General features: G+C 48.7%; 2 protein-coding genes across 4 annotated transcripts in view; one reads left to right on the forward strand and one right to left on the reverse strand.

Annotated features, from left to right (window-relative positions):
• Nucleotides 1–5,294, reverse strand: part of LOC131896659 (uncharacterized proline-rich protein-like) — a 24,562-nt gene extending 19,268 nt beyond the window's left edge. The window contains exon 1 of the mRNA XM_059247411.1: nucleotides 5,185–5,294. Within this exon, the coding sequence (XP_059103394.1) occupies nucleotides 5,185–5,279 (95 nt within the window). The 5' untranslated portion in view covers nucleotides 5,280–5,294. The remainder of the gene's footprint in view (nucleotides 1–5,184) is intronic.
• On the forward strand, nucleotides 5,047–19,868 carry Lmbr1l (limb development membrane protein 1 like). 3 transcript variants are annotated; one of them, XM_059247396.1, is made up of 17 exons: nucleotides 5,047–5,409; nucleotides 8,064–8,148; nucleotides 9,530–9,563; nucleotides 10,802–10,941; nucleotides 11,083–11,186; nucleotides 11,857–11,983; nucleotides 13,673–13,741; nucleotides 13,838–13,902; nucleotides 14,188–14,260; nucleotides 14,339–14,422; nucleotides 14,502–14,578; nucleotides 15,259–15,336; nucleotides 15,638–15,711; nucleotides 16,615–16,705; nucleotides 16,883–16,949; nucleotides 18,955–19,116; nucleotides 19,296–19,868. In XM_059247396.1, the coding sequence occupies exons 1-17, from the start codon at nucleotides 5,338–5,340 to the stop codon at nucleotides 19,361–19,363; spliced, it is 1,470 nt and encodes a 489-aa protein (XP_059103379.1). In that variant the 5' UTR covers nucleotides 5,047–5,337; the 3' UTR covers nucleotides 19,364–19,868. The 3 variants fall into 3 exon arrangements, with proteins under 3 accessions (XP_059103379.1, XP_059103381.1, XP_059103380.1); XM_059247398.1 differs by lacking the exon at nucleotides 5,047–5,409 and adding an exon at nucleotides 5,554–5,733; XM_059247397.1 differs by lacking the exon at nucleotides 5,047–5,409 and adding an exon at nucleotides 5,750–5,895.
• The last annotated feature ends 1,711 nt before the right edge of the window (nucleotides 19,869–21,579 follow it).

The following is a 21,579-nucleotide window of genomic DNA, read 5'->3' on the forward strand; positions in this document are numbered from 1 at the left end:
GTAACAGATTTGTCCTGACCGTGGGCCAGGCAGGAAAACTCCAGCTACACCCTTCTTTCTACTTTCTACTTTCTTTCTCCTTCTGTCCTCCAGCACAAGCTTTGGCTCCAACATTAAATTTCCTGGTGCTCTTTTTCTCAAATTGCACATTTTGAATCTCTTTTTGACCCATTTGCTCCTTTCCAATGTAGACCTGCATGAGAATGATCACTAATAACCAAGCGACAAAGTCAGTATTGGGCTGTCTTGAAATCGCCTCTGCCAACGAAATTAGTTCAAAACTCTTCAATTTAGCCTCAGGTGAATTCTTACAAAAAATAAAAATAAAAAAACAGCCACATTCTTAACCAAAATATCCCAAGAAGAGAGTCTAGCCCAATAATTACTATTGTTTCTCTCTTAAACCTTTTGAGCTGGGCCTCCATAGTCCAAATTGCTCTCAGTACTATTGACTGTTAAGCCCCAATTACAGCATTCAACCATTTCTTAGCCCAAAGTCCCAAAGTCTTCCACATTCCTCCAAATACAGCACTGTTAGGTCTGTCACAGCAATAACCCTCTTCCTGGTACCAATTTACATCTTAGTTACTTTTTAAATGGAAGTGATAAGGCATTATAACCGAAGCAACTCATAGAAAAAGTTTATTAGGGAGTTCAGAGGGTGAGTCCATGACCATCATGGTGAGGAGCATGGCCGCCGGCTGGCAGGCATGGCTGTAGAGCAGACGATGAGAACTTACATCTGATTCATAAGCAGGAAGCAGATAAAGAGGGAATGACCTGGGCATTTTGAAATCTCAAAGTCCACCCCTAGTGACACATTTCCTCCAACGAGGCCATACCTAATCCTTCCCAAACAGTTCTGTTGTGGAATAATCTTTTGTACACTATGAAGATGTGTCACTTGGATTAGTTTAATAAAAAGGTGAATGGCCAATAACTAGGCAGGATTTGGGGGGCAGAAAGAACTCTGAGAAGAAAGGGCTTGCCAGACTGATGCAGAGGAAGCATGACATGTAGGAGATGAGATAACAAGCCATGAGCCATATGACAACACATAAATTAATAAAAATGGGTTAATTTAAGTTATAAGAGCTAGTTAGAAAGAAGCCTAAGCTATTGGCCAAGCTTTCATAATTAATAATGTCTCTGTGTGGTTATTGGAGAGCTGGCTGGTAGGACAGAGAAAGAGACCCTACATAGTTCCACCACTTGGGTACCAAGTATTCAAATATAATGAGCCTATGGGGGCCATTCTCATTCAAACCACCACAATGTGTGGGTCTGTATGTTGGGTAAATGCACATGAGTGCAGGTGTCTCCTAGGCCAGGAATATCGGATCTCACTGGTACTAGAGTCACAGGTGGCTGCAAGTTCCTTCTCACTGATCTTTACTATTATTCTAAGCTCTACGAGGGCAGGAGCTCCATCCTTCATTTCTGTCTGCTACCCATGCCTAGTCTTTGGCACATTATGGACCTTAATATTATGCATGCCAATTAAGTAAATATGAATGAAATGTTCTGGTTTTGCTCTAAGTCTTTTTTTTCCACTTTATTTATTTATTTTTATTTATTTATTTTTCTATTATCAGCTTGATACAGTCCAAATTCTTATCCTAATAGTGAAATGTTTCACTGAGGCTTGCCCAGTGATTGAGTAAAACCAAAACTTATTATAAGCCACAGTCATCCTAGGGTCCCCCCACTATAGCCTCCCTGGATCTGTGGGTTGCAGTCTGATTGTTCTTTGTTTTATATCTAGTATCCACTTATGAGTGAGTACATACCATGTTTGTCCTTCTGGGTTTGGGTTACCTCACTCAGGATGATTTTTTCTAGTTCCATCCATTTGCCTGCAAATTTCATGCTGTCATTGTTTTTCTCTGCTGAGTAGTACTCCATTGTGTATATGTACCACATTTTCTTAATCTATTCTTCAGTTGACGGGCATCTAGGTTGTTTCAAGGTTCTGGCTATTATGAATAGTGCTGCTATGAACATAGTTGAGCATGTATCTTTGTGGTATGATTGTTTCTCTAAGTCTTTTAGTTATTTTTGCTTTATTTTGTTGAGACAATATCAATTTCTTTATTTTTGAGACAAGATCATGTTAGGTAGCCCAGGTGGGACTGGAACTCATTAACCCAGGCTGGCCAACTCACATCCTTCTGTCTCAGCCTTCCATATGCTGGGATCACAGGCATGTACCAACACATGCGACCTCAACTTGACTTGCATTTCAATACAGTCATTAAAGCACAATGCTTTTCATAGTTGAAATAAGTATCTGAGGACTCAGATGGTTTGGCCTGTAAAGGCACTTGCTTGCCAAATCTGATAACCTGAGTTCAATTACTGGAACCCACACTGTGGAAGGAGAAAACTCTCTCTCACAAGTTGTCCTGTGACCTCCACACATGCACTTTGGCATGAACTTGCTCTTGTGCACACTTGTGAGTGTGCACATACACACTCACATATGTATAATATGTGTAAAACTTAAATTTAAAAATGGTGTAGAGTAGGGCATGGTGGCACATGTCTTTAATTCCAGCACTCAGGAGACAGAGGCAGAAGGTCTCTGTGAATTTGAAGTCAGCCTGGTCTAAATATCAAATTTCAGGAAAGAAAGCACAGAGAGAGGGATCTTGTCTCAAAAAAAAGGGGGGGAGGGGTAGAATTTGCATATAACCTATGCATATCCTCCAGAATACTTAAACTGCTGGGCGGTGGTGCCTTTAATCCCAGCACTCAGGAGGCAGAGCCAGGCAGATCTCTGTGAATTCAAGGCCAGCCTGGTCTACAGAGCGAGATCCAGGACAGTCACCAAAACAACATGGAGAAACCCTGTCTCAAAAAAACAAAACAAAATGAAAAAAAAAAAAGAATACTTTAAACCATCTCCAGAACACCTACAATCCTTAATAAAATGTAAATGCTATGTAAATAGTTATCATACTCTATTGTTTCAGGAATAATGACAAGAAGTTAAAAGTCTATACATGTTCAGTACAGACATGATTTTGTTCCCAAATTGTTTTTTTCATGGTACTAGGGGCCAAATCCAAGGCCTTGCACATGCTAAGTTCTTTACCACTGAGTTACATTTACCCCAAATGTATCTTGCTGTTGTTTTTGAGACAGGTTCCCTCTTTGTACTCCAAATGTTCTTTTACCTGGGGCTATATGAATAGAGTAGGCTGGCTAGGCAGCCTGCCCTGGGGATCCTCCTGTCTCCACCTCCCCAGCCCCATGCTGGGTTCACCAGCATGCACTACTAATTGTGGCTGCTGGGGATGGATCTTAGCTCCTGCTTGCAGAGAAGCATGTTACCAACTGAGACATCTTGACAGCTACCCCTCCCAAAGGTTTGTTTTTTTAGGGTTTTTTTTTTTTTTTTTTTTTGAGATTAATTGAGCCCACAGATGTGGAACTCAACAACGTGGAGGGCCAACTATTTGTACACATACATGTTGAAGAATATTTGTTTACACTGTGTGAAGATGTGTCACTGTGATTGGTTTAATGAAGCGCTGAATGGTCAATAGCTAGGCAGGATAGAATAGGTGGGACTTCTGGGCAGAGAGAGGAACTCAGGATGAATCTAGGAGCATGTGAGACAACAGAAAGACACTGAAGAAGTCGGACATGTGGTACAGAGGAGAGGCAACCGAGCCATGCGGAAGAAGATAGATTAATAAAAACAGATTAATTTAAGTTATAAGAGTGAGTTGGGGAAAAGCCTAAGCTAAGGCCAAGTTTTCATAATTAATAAGTCTCCATATTGTTATCTGGCAATCCAAAGATAGTCCAATAAGAAAGCTTGCTATACACACAGACACACACATATATCTGCATATATGTTTTTGCTTTTTGAGATAGATTCTTATCATGTTACTCTGGTTGGCCTGGAATTGGATATGTAGACCAGGCTGGCCTTGTGTTTAGAGATCCAGTTGCTTCTGCCTTCCTATTGCTGGAATTAAAGGCATCTGTCACAAAGTCCAGCTAGAATCTAAGTCTTAAGTAGGACCGCGACAACCTTTCATTTCTAGTCTCAAATTCTTGCTATGATGTTAAAATCAGATAAAGGCTATAAAGAGAACGGCACATAGCAGGTAGGTAGTTAATGTTTGGTAGTTAGTTAATGTTTCGCTCAATCTGCTCACCAGTATTCCCTGTGGACATTTCCTCACAGGGTTTCAGGATAGCCCGGGCCTGGTACAACATGCCTATCATCTAGCAATCAACTGGGAGGCTGAGGAAGATCGCTGAGAATTCAAGGATAACCTGGTTTGCATAGCAAGACCTGTCTCAACCAAACAAAAGTTTCGTGACATTTTTCTGTAGCCTCCTATCCATTTTTTTTTTTCGTTTTTTGTTTTTTGTTTTTGAGCCAGGGTTTTTCTGTGTAGCCCTGGCTGCCCTGGAACTCACTCTGTAGACCAGGGTGGCTTGAACTCAGTGATCCACCTGTCTCTGCCTCCTGGGATGAAAGGCTTATGCCACCACCGCCCGGCTTCCCTATCCAGTTTTTGTTTTGCTTTTACTATTTGTCCTCTGATACCCTAGGCCTTCCATACAAATGACTGAGTGAAAGCTTTCAGGAGTGGCTGCGGGGAACTACAATACAAACACACCTCCAGAAAAAGCTCTAGGCCCTTGACGGGTGCCAGGGCAGCGGCTCCTTCTCACAGCTCCGTGGTGCTCTTACATCTAGACTGGTTGTCCGGATGCAAACCATTCATTTAAACTAAAATCGTGGCTGACACTAACTAATACCCTGGAACCATCCTATCTCACCAGCGGATCAAGTGGATTCTTAAGTTTTAGAACAGCTTCGACAGGCCGAAAATATCCCACCTCCCTTCCCAGAATATCCTATCAGCGCACCCCTAACGATGAGCGACGGCCAACGAGGAGCCAATCAGTCCCGCTCTTTGGAAGAAACCCGCCCATGCCTTGTGTCGTCACTGGGCCTCTTAAAAGGCTCGCACCAAGCCAGGCGCTTCCGCGTAGCTGGGCGGCCGGTACTAGCGTTGACACGTGACTGTGGGTGACCCCCCCCACCTTAAAGGGGAGGGAGCAGCGGGGGGACCCGAGCCCTTTAAGACAAGGCGGGCTGGGACCTGCCCCTTTAAGGGCGGGGCGTCCGACGGCTGAATCCGAGCCCCAGATTACCTTGAGTTTCCGTCACGGGCAGCGAGGAGCGGCTCCTCGGCTGGGTCCGGGTGCTTGGCGGGCGGCGGCGGCGGCGGCGGCGGCGGCGGCCTCATCCCCGCTCGTCCTCCCCGGGCCCGGAGACACCCCCGCCCCAGTCATGCTGAGCAGAGTATGGAAGCAGCTGACTACGAAGTGCTATCCGTGCGAGAGCAGCTGTTCCACAACAGGGTCCGCGAGTGCATCGTGAGTGCGGGACCTGGGCGGGAAGGGGCCGGGCCGAGGTGGGAGGGGCGCGGGCGGGCAGCGGTGGGGACAGGAAGTCCTGCTGCCCGGGCTGCCAGCACCTCGGTCCCCGAGAGGGCCGGGGGCGGGACGGCGAACTCCGGAGTCGGGTCCGCCGGGTCCCTGAGCCGTAAACAAAGCCGCGGGGTTTCCGTTCCCCGGCTGCTCGCCCCTCCCCCCGCCCCCTTCTACTCCACCCCGGTGGGCGTTCCTGGCGGTGGGTCCTCTTGCGAGGAAGAGTCTGATCTTCTGGAAAAGGACGGATTTGCTTCGGGACAAGTTGATGTGCGTGTTCCCCTTGAAAGTAGATGGAGGGCGATCGTAGCGGGTGTTGGAGACCCGGTCACATTGAGCAGTTAACTAAAGGATCTGCTCTGCTGGCGCGAGGGAAGAAGAGTAGGGATGTCGTGGGTCCTCCCACTGAGGAAGAAAGTAATCCTGGCCGAGGTGGGTTGTCAGATAGGGAGATGGGGACACCCCGAAGTCTCGGCGGCGCCTGTTTTCTCTCCCCTTCAAGGATGGTGGTTTGTTTTCATTCGCGTTGTGATTGAACCCTGGGCCTCTGGCGTGCAGCATGCCAAACACAAGCCAACACAGTGACGCACACCCCGCAACACTTCCTGATCATTGGTTTGACACTCTTGGAAGACTGGGTGTCCAGCTTTCTGGCCATTCAGGGGAGTTCTTCTGGGAGGGGGGTCCGCAGTAGTCCTGAGCACATCTAGTGGACTCCTTACTCCTTCGAGTTCAGCCCGCAGCTGAACCTTCCACACAGTGGTATACTGCTCCAGGGTAGGAACATGCAGTGGAACTTAGGGAAGCATATTTTCCTTGGATCATCTCTCTGTCGGCTGTTTCTCCCACAGAGCTCTGCACGTACTAAATGAAAAGAGAGGAGTCTGGAGGAATGGAAAGAAGTCTTACTAAATTGAGGGGAGACACAGATGGAGTCATCCTTTTTCTCAGGCCGAGCTTTAGGCTGGCTACCCCTAGGCATGCTTAGATTGAAGAGAAAGTAGAGGCAAACAGGATATACCTAGGTCTCCCTTATCGATGAGGGCTGGAAAGTACAAGTGTATGGCCCGAGGTGTAAGAATCGAGTAGCATCCCTGGTGTGTTCCTTGGTGGAGAGGTACTCATTGGGACATTGGGCATATCATGGAGGCACATCTAGGCCTTGAGATGCTGTATAGGGGCTGACAACCTGGAGGGATGAGCCCTCAGAAACTGTATGTTTCTGCCTTCTAAAGCATTAGCTTAGGACATCAGCACCAGCCAAGGGCAGCTGAAGGTTTCTACTACCTCCTCTACATGGCTCTCATCTAGAAGTTAGAGAACCTAGAGAACCTAGGCCAGGTGGAGGTGGTGGTGGTGCATGCCTTTAATCCTAGCACTCAGGAGGCAGAGGCAGGGCTGATCTCTGAGTTCGAGGCCAGCCTGATTTACAGAGTGAGTTCCAGGACAGCCAAGGGCTACACAGAGGAACCCTGGAGAGAGAGAGAGAGAGAGAGAGAGAGAGAGAGAGAGAGAGAGAGAGAGAGAGAGAGAGAGAAAGAAACAGCTTTTCCTCTATCTACTGGGATTGGGTGGAACCCCACGCCTGACCTTTTGAGCTCTCTACCTCCTTGGCTATTACGCAAGTTCAGGGAGGAATAAGGCGGAACACTTGGCTGTAAAAATGCAGTTACAATCTTTGTGGGCTTCCCTAAGTCAAAAGCTCCAGCTCTGTTCTAGGTACAGGACTTCCTTGGTTGTTCTTGTCACGGTACAGATTTCCTATAGGGTCAGTTCCTCCTGGAGACTAGAAGACACATGAGGCTGATCTTGTCTTTGCCTACCTCAACTACAATGACATCTTTTTTTTTGGCATTCTCCAACTTTGAGATAGTGTAGAGATGTAACCCACACACTAATTATCTGTCCTGTCAATTGGAGGTCTAACCACTCAGGGCCGTGGGTAGGTCCTAAGAGACCTGGCCCTGAAGTTGGAAGTCACTTGTGGCAGGGTCTGAGGACTGACTACTTTAAAGTGGCGGATAACCAGCTCTGGAAATGTTGGGCCTGACATCTCAGGCTAAATGATAATTAAATGGGCTCTAGTTTAGCACAGAGCAGACCTGATGTTTCAGGCCCTGATGAAACACAGTAGAAGTTCTGATGTGGTCTAGAGACGAGATTCTCTTATAGTAGTTCACGGAGTATCCTTTCCCTTGACAGCAAATGGAGATGGGTAAGAGGCCATACCAAGACAATGCACACATCTTTCCGCAAGCCTTTACTTTCCCAGAATATTCTCAAAGTATAGTCAGTCTCTCTTGTTCTGTGGCTTGATTTAGGGTATGGGGTGTGCATGAGTATATGTATTTCTCGGAGTGTCTCTGCTCACCTCTAAAGATATGGTTGAAGCTTGTAGCTCCAGCAGAGTACTGGGGCTGGGTTGGCACTGTTTCCCCAGGGACTTGGGACATCCTCTTGTTTGGTTCTTAGCTAGAAGGAAGGCATCTGTGAGAATTGTAGAATCCCCGGATGTATGGAGCTTTATATTGAGGCCCTTGGGGCTGTGGAATGTGCTGGAAACTATAGAAGTTCTCATTCCAGGCTGTCTTTTGCCACAGATCTCGATACTTCTGTTTGCGACACTCTACATCCTCTGCCATGTCTTCCTGACCCGCTTCAAGAAGCCCGCTGAGTTCACCACAGGTGCTTCTGACTTCCTACCTCAGCCAGAGTGCCGGTTGCCATGGAGCTAGCCTCAGAGGAGTGGGTGACGATGCCTGTGGGGACAGGAGAGGTGGCTGTGCTGGAAGCTCGGCTGCCTCGGCCCGTCCTTCCACGGGCAGAGCTAAGGTGGCCTAGATGGAAATAGCTTTCGTTTCTTTCTTGTAACTTAATTACTTTATTTCTATATGTTTTAAGGTAGAGTACAAAATAATGTTGTATTGTGGCTTTTTCAAAGTCAGGTACCCCTTTCTTGGTTTTATTTTGTTTTATAGACAATATCTCATGTAGTCCTGGCTGGCCTCAAACTCTTTATGTGGCTAAGGGTGACCTTGAACTCCTGTCTCTACCTCCCAAATACTGGGCTTCATGGTGTATTGGTGTGTGCTACCACATCTCTATCCATGTAGCTTTTCTTTCTCTTTTTTCTCTCTTCCTCCCTCCCTCCTTCTCTCCCTTCCTCCCTCCTTCTCTCCCTCCTTCCCTCCCTCTCCCTTCTTTTCTTTCCTTCCCTCTTCCTTCCTTCCTGTCTTTCCTTTTGAGACAGGGTTTCTCTGTGTAGCCCTGACTCTCCTGGAACTCACTTTGTAGACCAGGCTGGCCTTGAACTCAAGAGATCCGCCTGCCTCTGCCTCCCAAGTTCTAGGATTAAAGACGTGCGCCACCACCGGCCGGCATCCATGTAGCTTTTCTAATCCTCAGTTTCACCCTACAAAATGGGCATAATTAAGTCCACCTAGTACTTTGTCACGGGAGGACCGAATGAGAGCCGTTTGTGACCCTGAAGTGGGCAGCTGCAGGCTGAGTGTCGGGGCACTTGCTTTGTGCCATCTTCTTTCCTAGTGCTTTCCCGCTGGACCTGGCACCTCCCAAGGGTTGGCAACGTTCATCTTTCTCTTTGTGGAGAGACTAAGTTTTCTCAGAGTGTGGCTTTGGGTCCCATAGATCTCAGTGGGTCTAGAGAAACACACCTAGCAAGTTAGCTCCATTAGTGCTGCCCCTCGGGGACTTTTCTCTGTGAATCCCCTCTTCCCCTCACCACTGATATGAACAACCTCACAGACTGCAGTCTGAGTCTCTATAAAGAGGAACCTGTGGTGATAGTGATGGTGGGGAGGAGGGAGAGGAGGAAGAGGAGGAGGAGGGGAATTTGGGGCTTATGTTCTGTGTACCTAGGACCACTGATGATTAAACTGCCACCTTGGTTGGAGAACAGGTTGAGGTTTATAATGTAAGATCTCCCAGAGCCTCTTCTTCAGCACTGTTGTCAGTGGTGGGGACAGGGGACACATTATAGTACATCTGACTCCCAGAACTGCCCACTGCTGTCCTGCTGAGCCCCCTTCCTGTCTGTCTCTTGCAGTGGATGATGAAGATGCCACCGTTAACAAGATTGCGTGAGTGTTGCTCCCTCAAACCCCGAATCCAGTGACTTAAACGCTGGGATCTGGAAAGTCCTTTAGGGCAGCGGGAGAAGGAGCTGTCATCTGTCCAAGAGAGAAAGAGCTCCTACTTCCACCCTGTCTCTGGCTTCTTCTGGCATTGCCTTATGCTGGGGATGCTCAGAAAAGCTGCTGTTCCTGTCTCCCTGGTTGGGCCAGGTGCTTCATGATCAGGATGTTGGCTTGGACCTGCCTGAGTCACCAAGAAATGGCTTCAGCTTGGCCTCACTTCCCAGCAGTCAATGTGGGTGGGGAATGGAAGGGGGAGACAGGCTAAGGAAACAGGACAGGGTTTGGTGAAGATTAAAAACCCCTGAGGGATCAGGGAAACCCTGTCTCAAAACACCCACTTTCCGAAAACACACACACACACACACACACACACACACACACACACACACACACCCTGAGGGCAAAAAATGCTTGGTTCTTAGAGGAAGACCCTTATTATGGACATTTTTTTAAATCTTATTTATTTTTATTTTATGTGAATTGGTGTTTTGCCATGGGTGTGGAGTCCCCTGGAACTGTAGTCACAGACAGCTGTGAGCTGTCATGTGGTTGCTGGGAATTAACCACTGAGCCATGTCTCCAGCCTCCTATGGACGGTTCTTATTCACTAGCAGCACATACAGAGGAAATGTGGAGGTGCCCCCTCTGGCTTGACAGACTAGAAGGCAGCGCTCTCCTTTTGAATTTGTTTCCAGTTGGTGCGGCCCATGGCACAGGCCTTGCTTCGGAAGTTGGGTTTTAGCTTGTCTTTATCCTCTGCACTAATGCCTTCTTAAAGGGCATAGCCATATGGAGTGATTGAGCTCTTATCCGTAGGGAAAGAGGCAAGCTCAGAAATCTATATCCCTAAGCAGAGGAGGTGCCACGCCCCTTGCTTTGTTAGCATTCCTGGCATGCCCTATGGGCTTGTATGGGAAGATCACATTCCCAGGATAGCCTAAACAAGTGACATGGCCGGTGATCAGGTGCCTGTGAATGCCTGAGTTGGCATCCATTCCAGGTGCCAAGGCTACCCTGTAGGTGAGGACTAGGATGGGATAGCAGTGGGCAGAGCCCAGCTGGGTAGCTCCTTCCCGTCGCTCCGGCTGGTTCTAGAAGCCATAGATGCCCTTGGGGAAAATGGGTCTTCTAGGGCAGCAGGGCGGTGAGTGCTGGGCAGACACCTCCTCTTCCCTTCTTAGGCTGGAGCTGTGCACCTTTACCCTGGCAGTCGCCCTGGGGGCCGTCTTACTCTTACCCTTCTCCATCCTCAGCAATGAGGTGTTGCTCTCATTGCCACGGAACTACTATATCCAGTGGCTCAACGGCTCCCTCATCCACGGTATGTGGCTCTGGACTGGAGCTGGGGCAGGGAGTAGGGCAGGTAATTAGGCAGACCCAGGCAGCCTTGGGCTAATCAGTCATGGCGCCCACCTCCACTGGCCCCTTAATGACCACCTCTGCTTTTCCTTTTTGGCTCTAGGTCTTTGGAACCTCGTTTTTCTCTTCTCCAACCTGTCCCTCATCTTCCTTATGCCCTTTGCATATTTCTTCACAGAGTCTGAGGGCTTCGCTGGCTCCAGAAAGGTAATGTGGGAATATTAGTCAACTCAGGCCAGGAGCAGAACTCTGGTCTAGGGAGTTGACATAGGAGATAATTTGCAGACTTCAGTCAGAGTTAAGGGATGGAACAAGGAGTCTGAGGCTGTAGCAACATGAGAAGTCATTGTCACCCCTAGCCTACAGGGCATTTCTAGAACTGCTGGTAGGTAAAATTGAGAATATGAGCTGCTCATTTAGCAGAAGAGTTACTGTCTTACTGTCATAGCTGCTGCTGGAAGCCATCATGCCACAGGTGAGAGAAAGCATAGGAAATCCTGCATAGGAAATCCCAGACTTGTTCCACTACCTTCCACTTCCCTGCTGATCCTTGCCTGGGGCAGGCTGAACTAGAAGTCAGAGCAGAGAGCCTGTGTGGTGCAGATGTCAGGGATCATCTTCTCGGAACAGACGAGGAGATGGAATGATTCGAGGATGGGTTTACAAGTGGATCCCCAGGATATGGAATGAACCCAGATTGGGGAGTAGGAAGGCAGAGCGATTCAGAATTAGAAGAGAGAAACAGCCCCTCCTGCCTGCTGAATCCAGACCTCCTTGGTCTCCCAAGCCCAGCCGCAGCTCTAATGTCTCCTTCCTTCCTCACCCTGCTGTAAAGTTGACCCCCCTCCTCTGCTTTACCCGTTTCTTCCTCCTGTAGGGTGTCCTGGGCCGGGTCTACGAGACAGTGGTGATGTTGATACTCCTCACTCTGCTTGTCCTGGGCATGGTATGGGTGGCATCCGCCATTGTAGATAATGACAAGGCCAGCAGGGAATCACTCTATGGTGAGAGTTCAATTTTCTGTCACTAATCTAAAGGAGGAACAGTTTTGGCTCATGGGTTCAGAGGTTTCGGTCTGTGGTCATTTGGCTCTGGTTTCTGGGCTGTGGTGAAGCCGAACCTCATGGCAAGGATCATGTGCTGGAGCAAAGCCTCTAAACCCATGGATGGCTAAAACTATGCTCCAGTCACGTCCTAAGAACACCACCTCTGCCCGTTGTAATGGGGGCCCAAGCCTTCAACATTCACGTTTTGAAAGACCGTTTTATATCCAAACCACAACAGAGCGCCAGCCTTTTCCTCTTTTTACAAGATTTATGTGTATTGGGTGTTTTCCCTGTATCTGTGTTTGTGCACCACATCTGTGCAGTGCCAACAGAGACCAGAAGAGGGCATCAGATCTTCTGGAACTGGAGTTACAGGAGGCTGTGAGCTGCCCTGTGGGGCTGGGAACCAAACCTGGGTCCTCTGTAAGATCAACAGCTGCTCTTACACTGAGCATCTCTCCAGCCCCTGTCCGTCCACCTCCTCTTCAGAGCTTGTAATCTGAGCACTCGGGACTAAGGGTGACTTGCCATGAGTTCATACAGTGAGTTTGCATCTTGGGACACAGAGGAAGATGCTCTGTCTCTCTCGCTCTCTCTTTTGGAGAGTGTTTCTTTGCTACACAAAGAAACCTTGGCTATTCTCCAACTCACAGAGATCTGCTTGCTTCTGCCTACCAAGTGTTGGTATTAAAGGTGTTCACCACCACCACCACTCATCTGAGATTCTGTCTGAAAAGAAGAGAAAAGAAAAGAAAAGAAGTCCTGGCTCTTGAATTGGCCGTGTGCATTTAGTCAACTGTAGTCCCCCTAAGTGGAGAAGACTGACAGCGTTCCTGTAGGCTGGAGTTCCAAACTGATGGACTTTGGACATATCCAACACATAGAAATATTCCCTGGGTCCACGCAGTGATTTTAAAAAATAGATAATCAGCCAGGCATGGTAGCACACAGTTTTAATCCCAGCATTCAGGAGGCTGAGGCAGGTGGATCCCTGTGAGTTCCAAGCCAGCCTGGACTACATAGAAAGACCTTGTTTAAAAATAAACAGGGGCTGGAGAGATGGCTCAGCAGTTAAGAGCACTGGCTGTTCTTCCAGAGGTCCTGAGTTCAATTCCCAGCAACCACATGGTGGCTCACAACCATCCGTAATGAGATCTGGTGTAATCTTCTAGCCTACAAGCATGAATGTAGACAGAACACTGTATACATCATAAATAAATAAATCTTTAAAAATAAACAAATAAATAATAGATAACCAATTGTTGACTATGAAGCCCAGGCTGGCCTTGAAATCTTTCTGCCTCCACCTCCTGATTCTGCTGGGGTTACCAGGCATGTGTGCCACCATATCTGGCCTCCTACTTTAGAACCGAGAAGTTTCATCTCAGTTTCTGCCTTGCTTGACAAGGGAGAGGATCTGGCTATACTTAACCCTGCTCACCTGGACCAGACAGCAGCTGTGTCTTGTATAATTCAGGGTCTCTAGTTTGCCCAGCACTCTACCGCTAACCTGGAGCAGCTTTCCCATGTGTGTTACTTGCCTGTAGCCTGCGGTGTTTGAATTGTTCTTGTCTAGACCCTGAGGTCTGTCACCTCCTGGTAATCAGGAGGAGTAAGACAAGCTGACATGCCTTTTCTTGTCTTTAGACTTCTGGGAGTACTACCTCCCCTACCTCTACTCCTGTATCTCCTTCCTTGGAGTCCTCCTCCTCCTGGGTGAGTGCAGAGTCGGGGAGGCTCCAGCAGTCGGGGTGGAAGGAGAAGGGCAGGGGAAGGATCTAGCGGGTGACTGACAAGCTCTTGTCCCAACAGTGTGCACTCCACTGGGTCTCGCCCGCATGTTCTCCGTCACTGGGAAGTTGCTGGTCAAACCTCGAGTATGTAGTGCTCCTTGCCTTTTGTACAGGGTGAATCTCCTGCATCTGAAGCCGAACCCTGAAATGAACCTAGGGTTGTGTTGTGCACAACCTGCAGAAGGCCACAGCCTCGGTTGGCTTCTGTGTCCTTTGCCCCATCCTCTTGAGCTGGTCAGAACTCGGGTTGGAAGGGATAGGACAAAGCTGCTGGGCATGGGGGGTGAAGGAGAGTTAGAGCCAAGACCGGGACTGTAGAGGGCTGTTGGGGTCAGAGCCTCTGACAGCCCCCTCTCCCCCTGCCCTCAGCTACTGGAAGATCTGGAAGAACAGCTGAACTGTTCAGCGTTTGAGGAGGCAGCTCTCACTCGGAGGATCTGCAGTGAGTTCAGATACCCCCTTGCTTGGGTGGTGGACTGGCCTGGGCGAGCACTGCAGGGAAGTGTGTTCTCTGCCTCAGATCCCACCTCCTGCTGGCTGCCTTTGGACATGGAGCTGCTGCACAGACAAGTCCTGGCTCTGCAGACACAGAGGGTCCTCTTGGGTATGTGGACTGGTGCTTTACCCAGGGAGAGCAGATCCTTGTTCCAGGTACTTGCTAACAACCTCCCATTCCTGCACAGAAAAGCGGCGGAAGGCTTCAGCCTGGCAGCGGAACTTGGGCTACCCTCTGGCCATGCTGTGCTTGCTGCTGCTGACGGTGGGTTGACTAGCCTTGGTGGGCATGGGGAGTATGGGTACTTGAGCATCCTCAGGGAGGACAGAGGTGTACGTGGACATGGTTGTCGTCCATTGTGGTAGTTGCCTGTCAGAGTGCCTGCTTTGTGTCCCTTCCTGTGCTAAGAACATTAATTCCCATTTTGTAGATGAAGAAACACAGCTGACTTGCCCCAAATCCCACAAAGTCATTGAGAAGACACACAGATTTGCCTTGGAATGAGAACAAAGGTTAAAATCTAGTGTCTCTTCAGTACTGGATTAGGACTTCAGGAATAGTTTCAGAGGAAACAGTACCTTTCTCCAGGTCATTTCTTGTGTGTGTGTGTGTGTGTGTGTGTGTGTGTGTGTGTGTGTGTATGGCTGGGCTTGGACCAGGCCTTGGCATGTATTCAGTGCTCTGCAGAGTTACACCCCCTGCCCCATAGGTGTGCTCTCTCTGGTTAGGCTTTGCAGTCCATCCATTTGGAAGCAGTTCATCCAGTAATATCCTCAGAGTGCTGTGTTGCTAGCAGCAGCTCGAAGAGGTCCCTAAAGCTGCTTGGGAGCAGTACTCTTACAAACAAAACGCTGAACTAAAGAGAATGCTCTTACCGGTGAGCTCAGAGCCCAGCTGTGGGCTGGAGCAGGGATGATGGGAGTTGGTGCCCTTGCTGCACACAGGGCCTGTCTGTGCTTATTGTGGCCATCCATATCCTGGAGCTGCTCATCGACGAGGCCGCCATGCCGCGGGGCATTCAGGTACAGGGCTCTCTTCTTTCCCACCACTTCTTTTGGAGAGGACTTAATTGAGAAAGGCTAGGGAAGCTGGATATGGTGTCTTACGCCTGTTATCCTAGCACTTGGAGGCTGGAGCAGGTGGATTGCCACAAGTTTCAGGACAGAATGGGCTACATTGTGCTATATAGCATAATGTCTTAAGAGGGGTGGGGGGATGTTGGAGAGAGAGAAACACAGAAGCTGAGGACAGAGAGGAGGCTGGGTAGAGCTAGTGGTACTCATGGTGGGAATGTCCCTAAATCATGCCACCCCACCCCCACAGGATGCCTCCCTGGGCCAGGTCTCCTTCTCCAAACTGGGATCCTTTGGTGCCATCATCCAGGTCATATTGATCTTGTATCCTTCTGGAAATTCCCATGGCTTCTGCTTACCAAACCTGCCTCCCAGGACTCCAATAGACTCCTTGGGAACACTGAAGAGGAGGAGGAGGAGGAGGAGGAGGAGGAGGAGGAGGAGGAGGAGGAAGGGGGGCAAATCTTCATCTAACTTGGGTTCAGACAAGGAAATATTTGATCTTGAGGACTGGGGAGATAACTCAGTCGGCTAAGTGCATCTGCCTGTAGTCCAGTGCTGGGAGGCAGAGACAGGAAGATCTGGTGGTTTGTTCAAGAGCCGGTCTAGCCAAACTGGTAAGTTCTAGGCTTGAAATAGCCTGTCTCAGAAAAGAGTAAGGTTGTAGCTGGCGAGATGGTTCAGCGAGGGCTGGGAGAGGAGTCAGCGGTTAGGGGAGGGGTAGTGGTGCTCTTATAAGAGCACCGAATTCAGTTCCCAGCACCCGAATTCAGTTGGCTCACAACCGTCTGTAACTCTAGCTGCAGAGGATCTGACTCCCTCTTCTGGCCTTTGTAGGTATCCACACTCATATGCACATACCCCACACACGTACACACATTGAGGAAAGTGTTTTTAAAAGATGGCTCAGTAGGTAAAAGTGTCTACCCTGCAAGCCTGACAATCTGGGTTCTACCCCTGGGAACTCACAGTGGTGTGAAAGACTAACCCCTGAAAGCTGTTCTCTGTAGCACACCCTCACACACACCAACAAACAAAATAGTAAATAAAATGAATAATGATAGGAGAAGATGCCCAGCCTTGACCTGTGGCCTCTGCATACACATGGACATCACATACCCCACACAGAAAACTTTCATCTTGGAAAGAGGTCTGAGGAGTCTTTTCTCTGAGACAGGCAGTGGTTACTTAGAAGCTGGCCAGTTTTTCCCTAACCCAGGGCAACAGTTACCTGATGGTGTCTTCGGTCGTGGGTTTCTACAGTTCTCCACTTTTCCGAAGCCTGAGGCCCAGATGGCATGACACAGCTATGACACAGGTATAGCAGGGAAAGGGGAGAGGCCTCCTGGTGGGTGAGCCCTGGGTGTTGGCAGCCCACCCCCCAGGTTTCTCTGTGCAGCCCTGACTGTCCTGGAACTCACAGAGTGGGCCTGCCTCTGCCTCCCGGGTGCTGGCAGTTCCTGCTGTTTTGCTTCTTCTCTGTTTTCTCTCACAGATAATCGGGAACTGCGTCTGCCTGCTGGTCCTGAGCTCCGCGCTTCCTGTCTTCTCTCGGACCCTCGGTAAGAACTGGAAGTCGGGAAGAGAACTGATTTGCTTTGTTTTCATAGCTTTAAAAATGAGATTTGGGAGCTGGAGAGATGGCTCAGAGGTTGAGAGCACTGACTCCTCTTTCAGAGGTCCTGGGTTCAATTCCCAGCACCCAGATGGCAGCTCACAACTGTCTGTAACTGCAGTTCCAGGGGATCTTGGATGGATATGCAGGAAAAACCCCGATGCACGGAAAATAAAAATTAAAAAAAATAAAGTTTAAAAAAAAATGAGTTTTAAAGGCCAGTCTGGGCTTCATAGGGAGTTTCAAGCAAGTCTGGGCTACCCAGGGAGACCCTGTAACAGAACAGAACTGCCAAGGTCTCACTAATCATTCTGCCTCAGCCTCCAGAATGCTGGAATTATGTGATACAACACCATACCGAGCTGGGCTTTATTTTTTCTAAGATTTAGTAGTTTATGTGTATGAGTGTTTGCCTGTGTGTATGTTTCCACCTCTTTCATGCATGTACCTGTGGAGGTGCCAGAAGAGGGGGTCAGATGCCCTGGAACTGGAGATTCCGGTGGTGGTAAGCCACTCCTGGCTGCTGGGCACTGACCCAGGTACTCCTTCCTGCAAGGGCGACATATGCTCTTAACTACGGCCATCTCTCCAGTCCCAGAACTGTTTTTTTTTTTTTTTTTTCAATATTTTTTATATGCGTTGGTGTTCTGCCTGCATGTATGTCTGTGTGAGGATGTTGATCTCTGGAACTGGAGTTACAGACAGTTGTGAGCTGCCATGCAGGTGCTGGGAATTGAACCTGGGTCCTCTGGGAAAAACAGCCAGTGCGCTTAACTAATGAACCAGCTCTAGCACCGGGCTTTTTTTTTTTTTTTTTGAGTATGTACTCAAAAAAGGTATTCAAGGGTCAGGGTCAAAAGGGGATATCTCAGTGGGTAAAGGCAGTTGCCACCATCAAGCCTCTTGACTGGAGTTCAATCCCTGGAACCCACAAGAGAGGAGAGAACCCATGGTCTCCAGTTGTCTTTTACCTGTGCATGTGCATTCACACACACACACACACACACACACACACACACACACACACAGAAGAAAGAAAAAATACTTTGTAATTAGATGTGCTCCCTAGTGTCCACAGCACACCCACAAAGAGCGACTCCCTTCTGTGCAGAAGGAGAAGATGTAGCTCCATAAAGGCCTGCACCAAGCTTTGGGTGCTTGTTTTCGGTTTTGTTTGTTGTATGTGCATGTATGTCTGTGCACCATTTGTGTGTCTGGTCCAGAAGAGGCTAGAAGAGGGCAGGAGCCAGTCGGTGGTGGCACACTCACACCTTTGATCCCAGAATTTGGGAGGCCGAGGCAGGCGGATCTCTTAAATTTGAGGCCAGCCTGGTGTACAGAGTGAGTTCCAGGACAGTCAGGGCTGCACAGAGAAACCCTGTCTCAGGGGAAAAAAACAAACAAACTTCTAGTTCTTAGTGATCCTCAGCTACGTAGCACAGCCAGGCTGGAACACAGGAGAGTGTCTCAAAAGAGAGAAAGAAGGGGAGATTGTAATAGTGCCTGGTACAAACAGGTAAATGTGTGTATTGCCTTAATTATTATAGCCCCATTGCTTTCTCTGTTTTAAAATTGAGGAAACTGAGGCCCAGAGCATTTAAGGAACTTGCCATGCATCACCCAGCTATGGAGAAGTGGAATTGGGATTAAAAAAAAAAAAAAAAAAAGGCGTGATGACAGTTTGCACTGTGTGCTTAGTCTTTCTTAGTTACTGAATGTGCACTACTGGAAACTTAGTGGCCGACTTGTAGATTCTTAGCTAGGAACCACTTGTCATCCTGGGAACTCCTAGAGCTACCTGAACTGGCCTGGCCTAGAATGGGCTTGAGAGTAGTAATTCTTGCACAGCCATGCTAGCCGATGTGATGTTCTGATGTGGCCACGAGGGGGCAGCAGAAAGTTGGGCTCCTTTGAGGAGAGGGCTTGGGGGATCCCCCTTCTTATTACTTCAGGGCTGACTCGCTTTGACCTGCTGGGTGACTTCGGACGCTTCAACTGGCTGGGCAATTTCTACATCGTGTTCCTCTACAATGCAGCCTTTGCTGGCCTCACCACACTCTGTCTGGTGAAGACCTTCACTGCAGCTGTGAGGGCAGAGCTGATTCGAGCCTTTGGTAAGGGAGTGTGAACTGTGGGCTAGGGATGTTCATTCTGAGGGTGGCCCCAGCAGAGAAGAGGGTGTGCTCCCTTTTTTTATGTTACCTGTCTCATTCAGTCCTTGCCTGCCCTGGTTGCTTCACCTCTGAGGAGCTGGACCTGTGTCCACTCTGTCTGTCTGCTTTCTCTTTTCTAGGGCTGGACAGACTGCCGTTGCCTGTCTCTGGTTTCCCCCGGGCTTCCGGGAAGAAACAGCACCAGTGACCGACCCCTCGCTAGGGGTTGAGAAGGAGAAAACTGGACACTGCCTAGGCCTGGAAGCGAGCCAGGGTGGTTGGAATCTGAGAGTGTGGGTGGAGGAGGGAACCGAACCATCTGTACTGCTGCATAATCTGAGCCAGAGTTTGGGACCCAGTCTCCGGCCTTTTCAGATGGAGCTGTGGCCTCAGCAGAAGGTGGAGCCGGGGGACTGGCTCTAGTTCCTGGTCCCAGATCCGTTTACACATCAATCTGCCTCAATCCTGTTCCAGGCCATGCCTGAAGCCATGTTTACATGATGATGTGCAATAGGGTGGGTGGGAGTGGGGGGAACTAGGCCGGGGTAGGGTCTGAGACAGGCTGTCTTCCCTGCCTCTGGCCCAGCAGAGCCTAAGCACTGTGCTATCCTGTGGAGGGGCTTTGGACCACTGGAGAGACCAAGGGTGCAGGGAGGAAGAGCTGCACCCATCAGCAATAAAGTTGATCCCAGGGTTCTCTTGGTTTTTGTAAAGAGCCTGTCTCTGTGTCTATAACACCTGTTCCGGCTGGTCCTGTGAGTCTGCCTTCCCCTCTGTGCTTCCCTTAGTTTACTTCAGGTTGGCTGGTCTCAGCTGGTGTGTCGACCCACACCTTTAATCCCAGCGCTCAGGAGTGAAGGGATCTCTATTTTTTTTTTTAAGATTTATTTATTTATGATATATATACAGTGTTCTGCCTGCGCTCCAGAAGAAGGCACCAGGTCTCATTACTGATATGTAATGAGCCACCATGTGGGTGCTGGGAGTTGAACTCTGGTCCTTTGGAAAAGCTGCCAGTGCTTTTAACCTCTGGGCCGTCTCTCCAGCCCAGCTTTGTTATTTTGAGACAGGGTGTCACTTCGTAGTTCAAGCTGGCCAGTGGGATCTCTGTTTTTTAATTGCAAGTTCCAGACCAGCCAAGGTTACATGGTGAGCTGAATGCACTCTACTACTTGGGGCTTTGTTTCTATACCTTGGAAATTGGGGTACTATAGCATATGGGTCCCATCCTCTGCCCACCTACACCTTCAGCCCTGACCTCCCATACTTAACAATTGTAGAGTAAAAGTGATTGGCTGGCAGTTTTTTTTTATTCCTACCTTAGAGAAGAACCTGACTTCATTTTTGTAAAGACTATCAATTCCTTGATGTCCTTAAGGGACAAACCTTCTGTAGACATCTACAGATTATACATTGCATAGCTTCAAAGGCAACCATTTCCCCCATAGTTATTTGTAATTACTATTTTTTTTGTTTGTTTTGTTGGCGACAGAGTCTCTATGTAGCCCCTGGCTGGCCTGGATCACTGTGTGGATCAGGCTGGCCTCGAACTCATAAAGATCCACCTGCTCCTGCCTGTTTAGTGCTGGGATTAAAGGCATGTACTACCATATCTGACCCTAGAATTTTAAAAATTCTGTTATTGGGATCAGGAATATCATGGTGTGTGTGGAGTCATAGGTTAACTTGAGTCCATTCTCCCAGTGTGTGGATCCTGGGGAATCAAATTCAACAAATGCCTCTGCCCCTGTCCTGACCTTTCCAGTCCTGGGGGAGGTGTCAAACCCAGGACCTCACACTTGCTAGGCACTTGGCTCTACCATTGAGCTACATTGCCATCACCATGATCATCTCCTTGTAGATGGAAGTCAGAGGTCAGAAGGGTTTCTTCAGCTTTTTCTCCTAGTTCATAGAAAGTCACTGAGTGCTAGCCTTGGAACTGGGTGGAGGGAGGGTGAACGTGGAATACAAAAGTGTAGATTCCACAAATACTTGCCAAGTACAGTACTTTAAGCTAGACGGCCTTGGAAATACCCGATAAACAAGCCTGTGCTGAAGAGTTGCTTTGTCTAAAGGGTGCCAGTATTCTAATACTTGTAGTGCTGTGGCAGTGAATCGCGGCCCTACAAGGGGACGTAGGTCACAGTGTCAGGACATCAGGGAGAGTTTTTTGTTTTTAACTTTGTAATGTTTATTTTGCATGTGTGCGCATGGACACACGGTGTTAAGTGTAGAGATCAGAGGACAACTCGCTTTGGTTCTCTCCTTCTACCACGTGAGTTTGGGTTGGAACCAGGTTGTTGGGCTTGGTGACAAGTGCTTTTACATACTGAGCCATCTTCCCAGCCCTGTTTGGTTTTGAGGTCTCATTATATAGCCCAGGCTAGCCTCCAAATCTCGGAGATCCACCTGCTGCTGCCTCCT

The sequence above is a fragment of the Peromyscus eremicus genome, chromosome 20, assembly GCF_949786415.1.
Source record: "Peromyscus eremicus chromosome 20, PerEre_H2_v1, whole genome shotgun sequence".
NCBI classification, from domain to species: Eukaryota; Metazoa; Chordata; class Mammalia; order Rodentia; family Cricetidae; genus Peromyscus; species Peromyscus eremicus.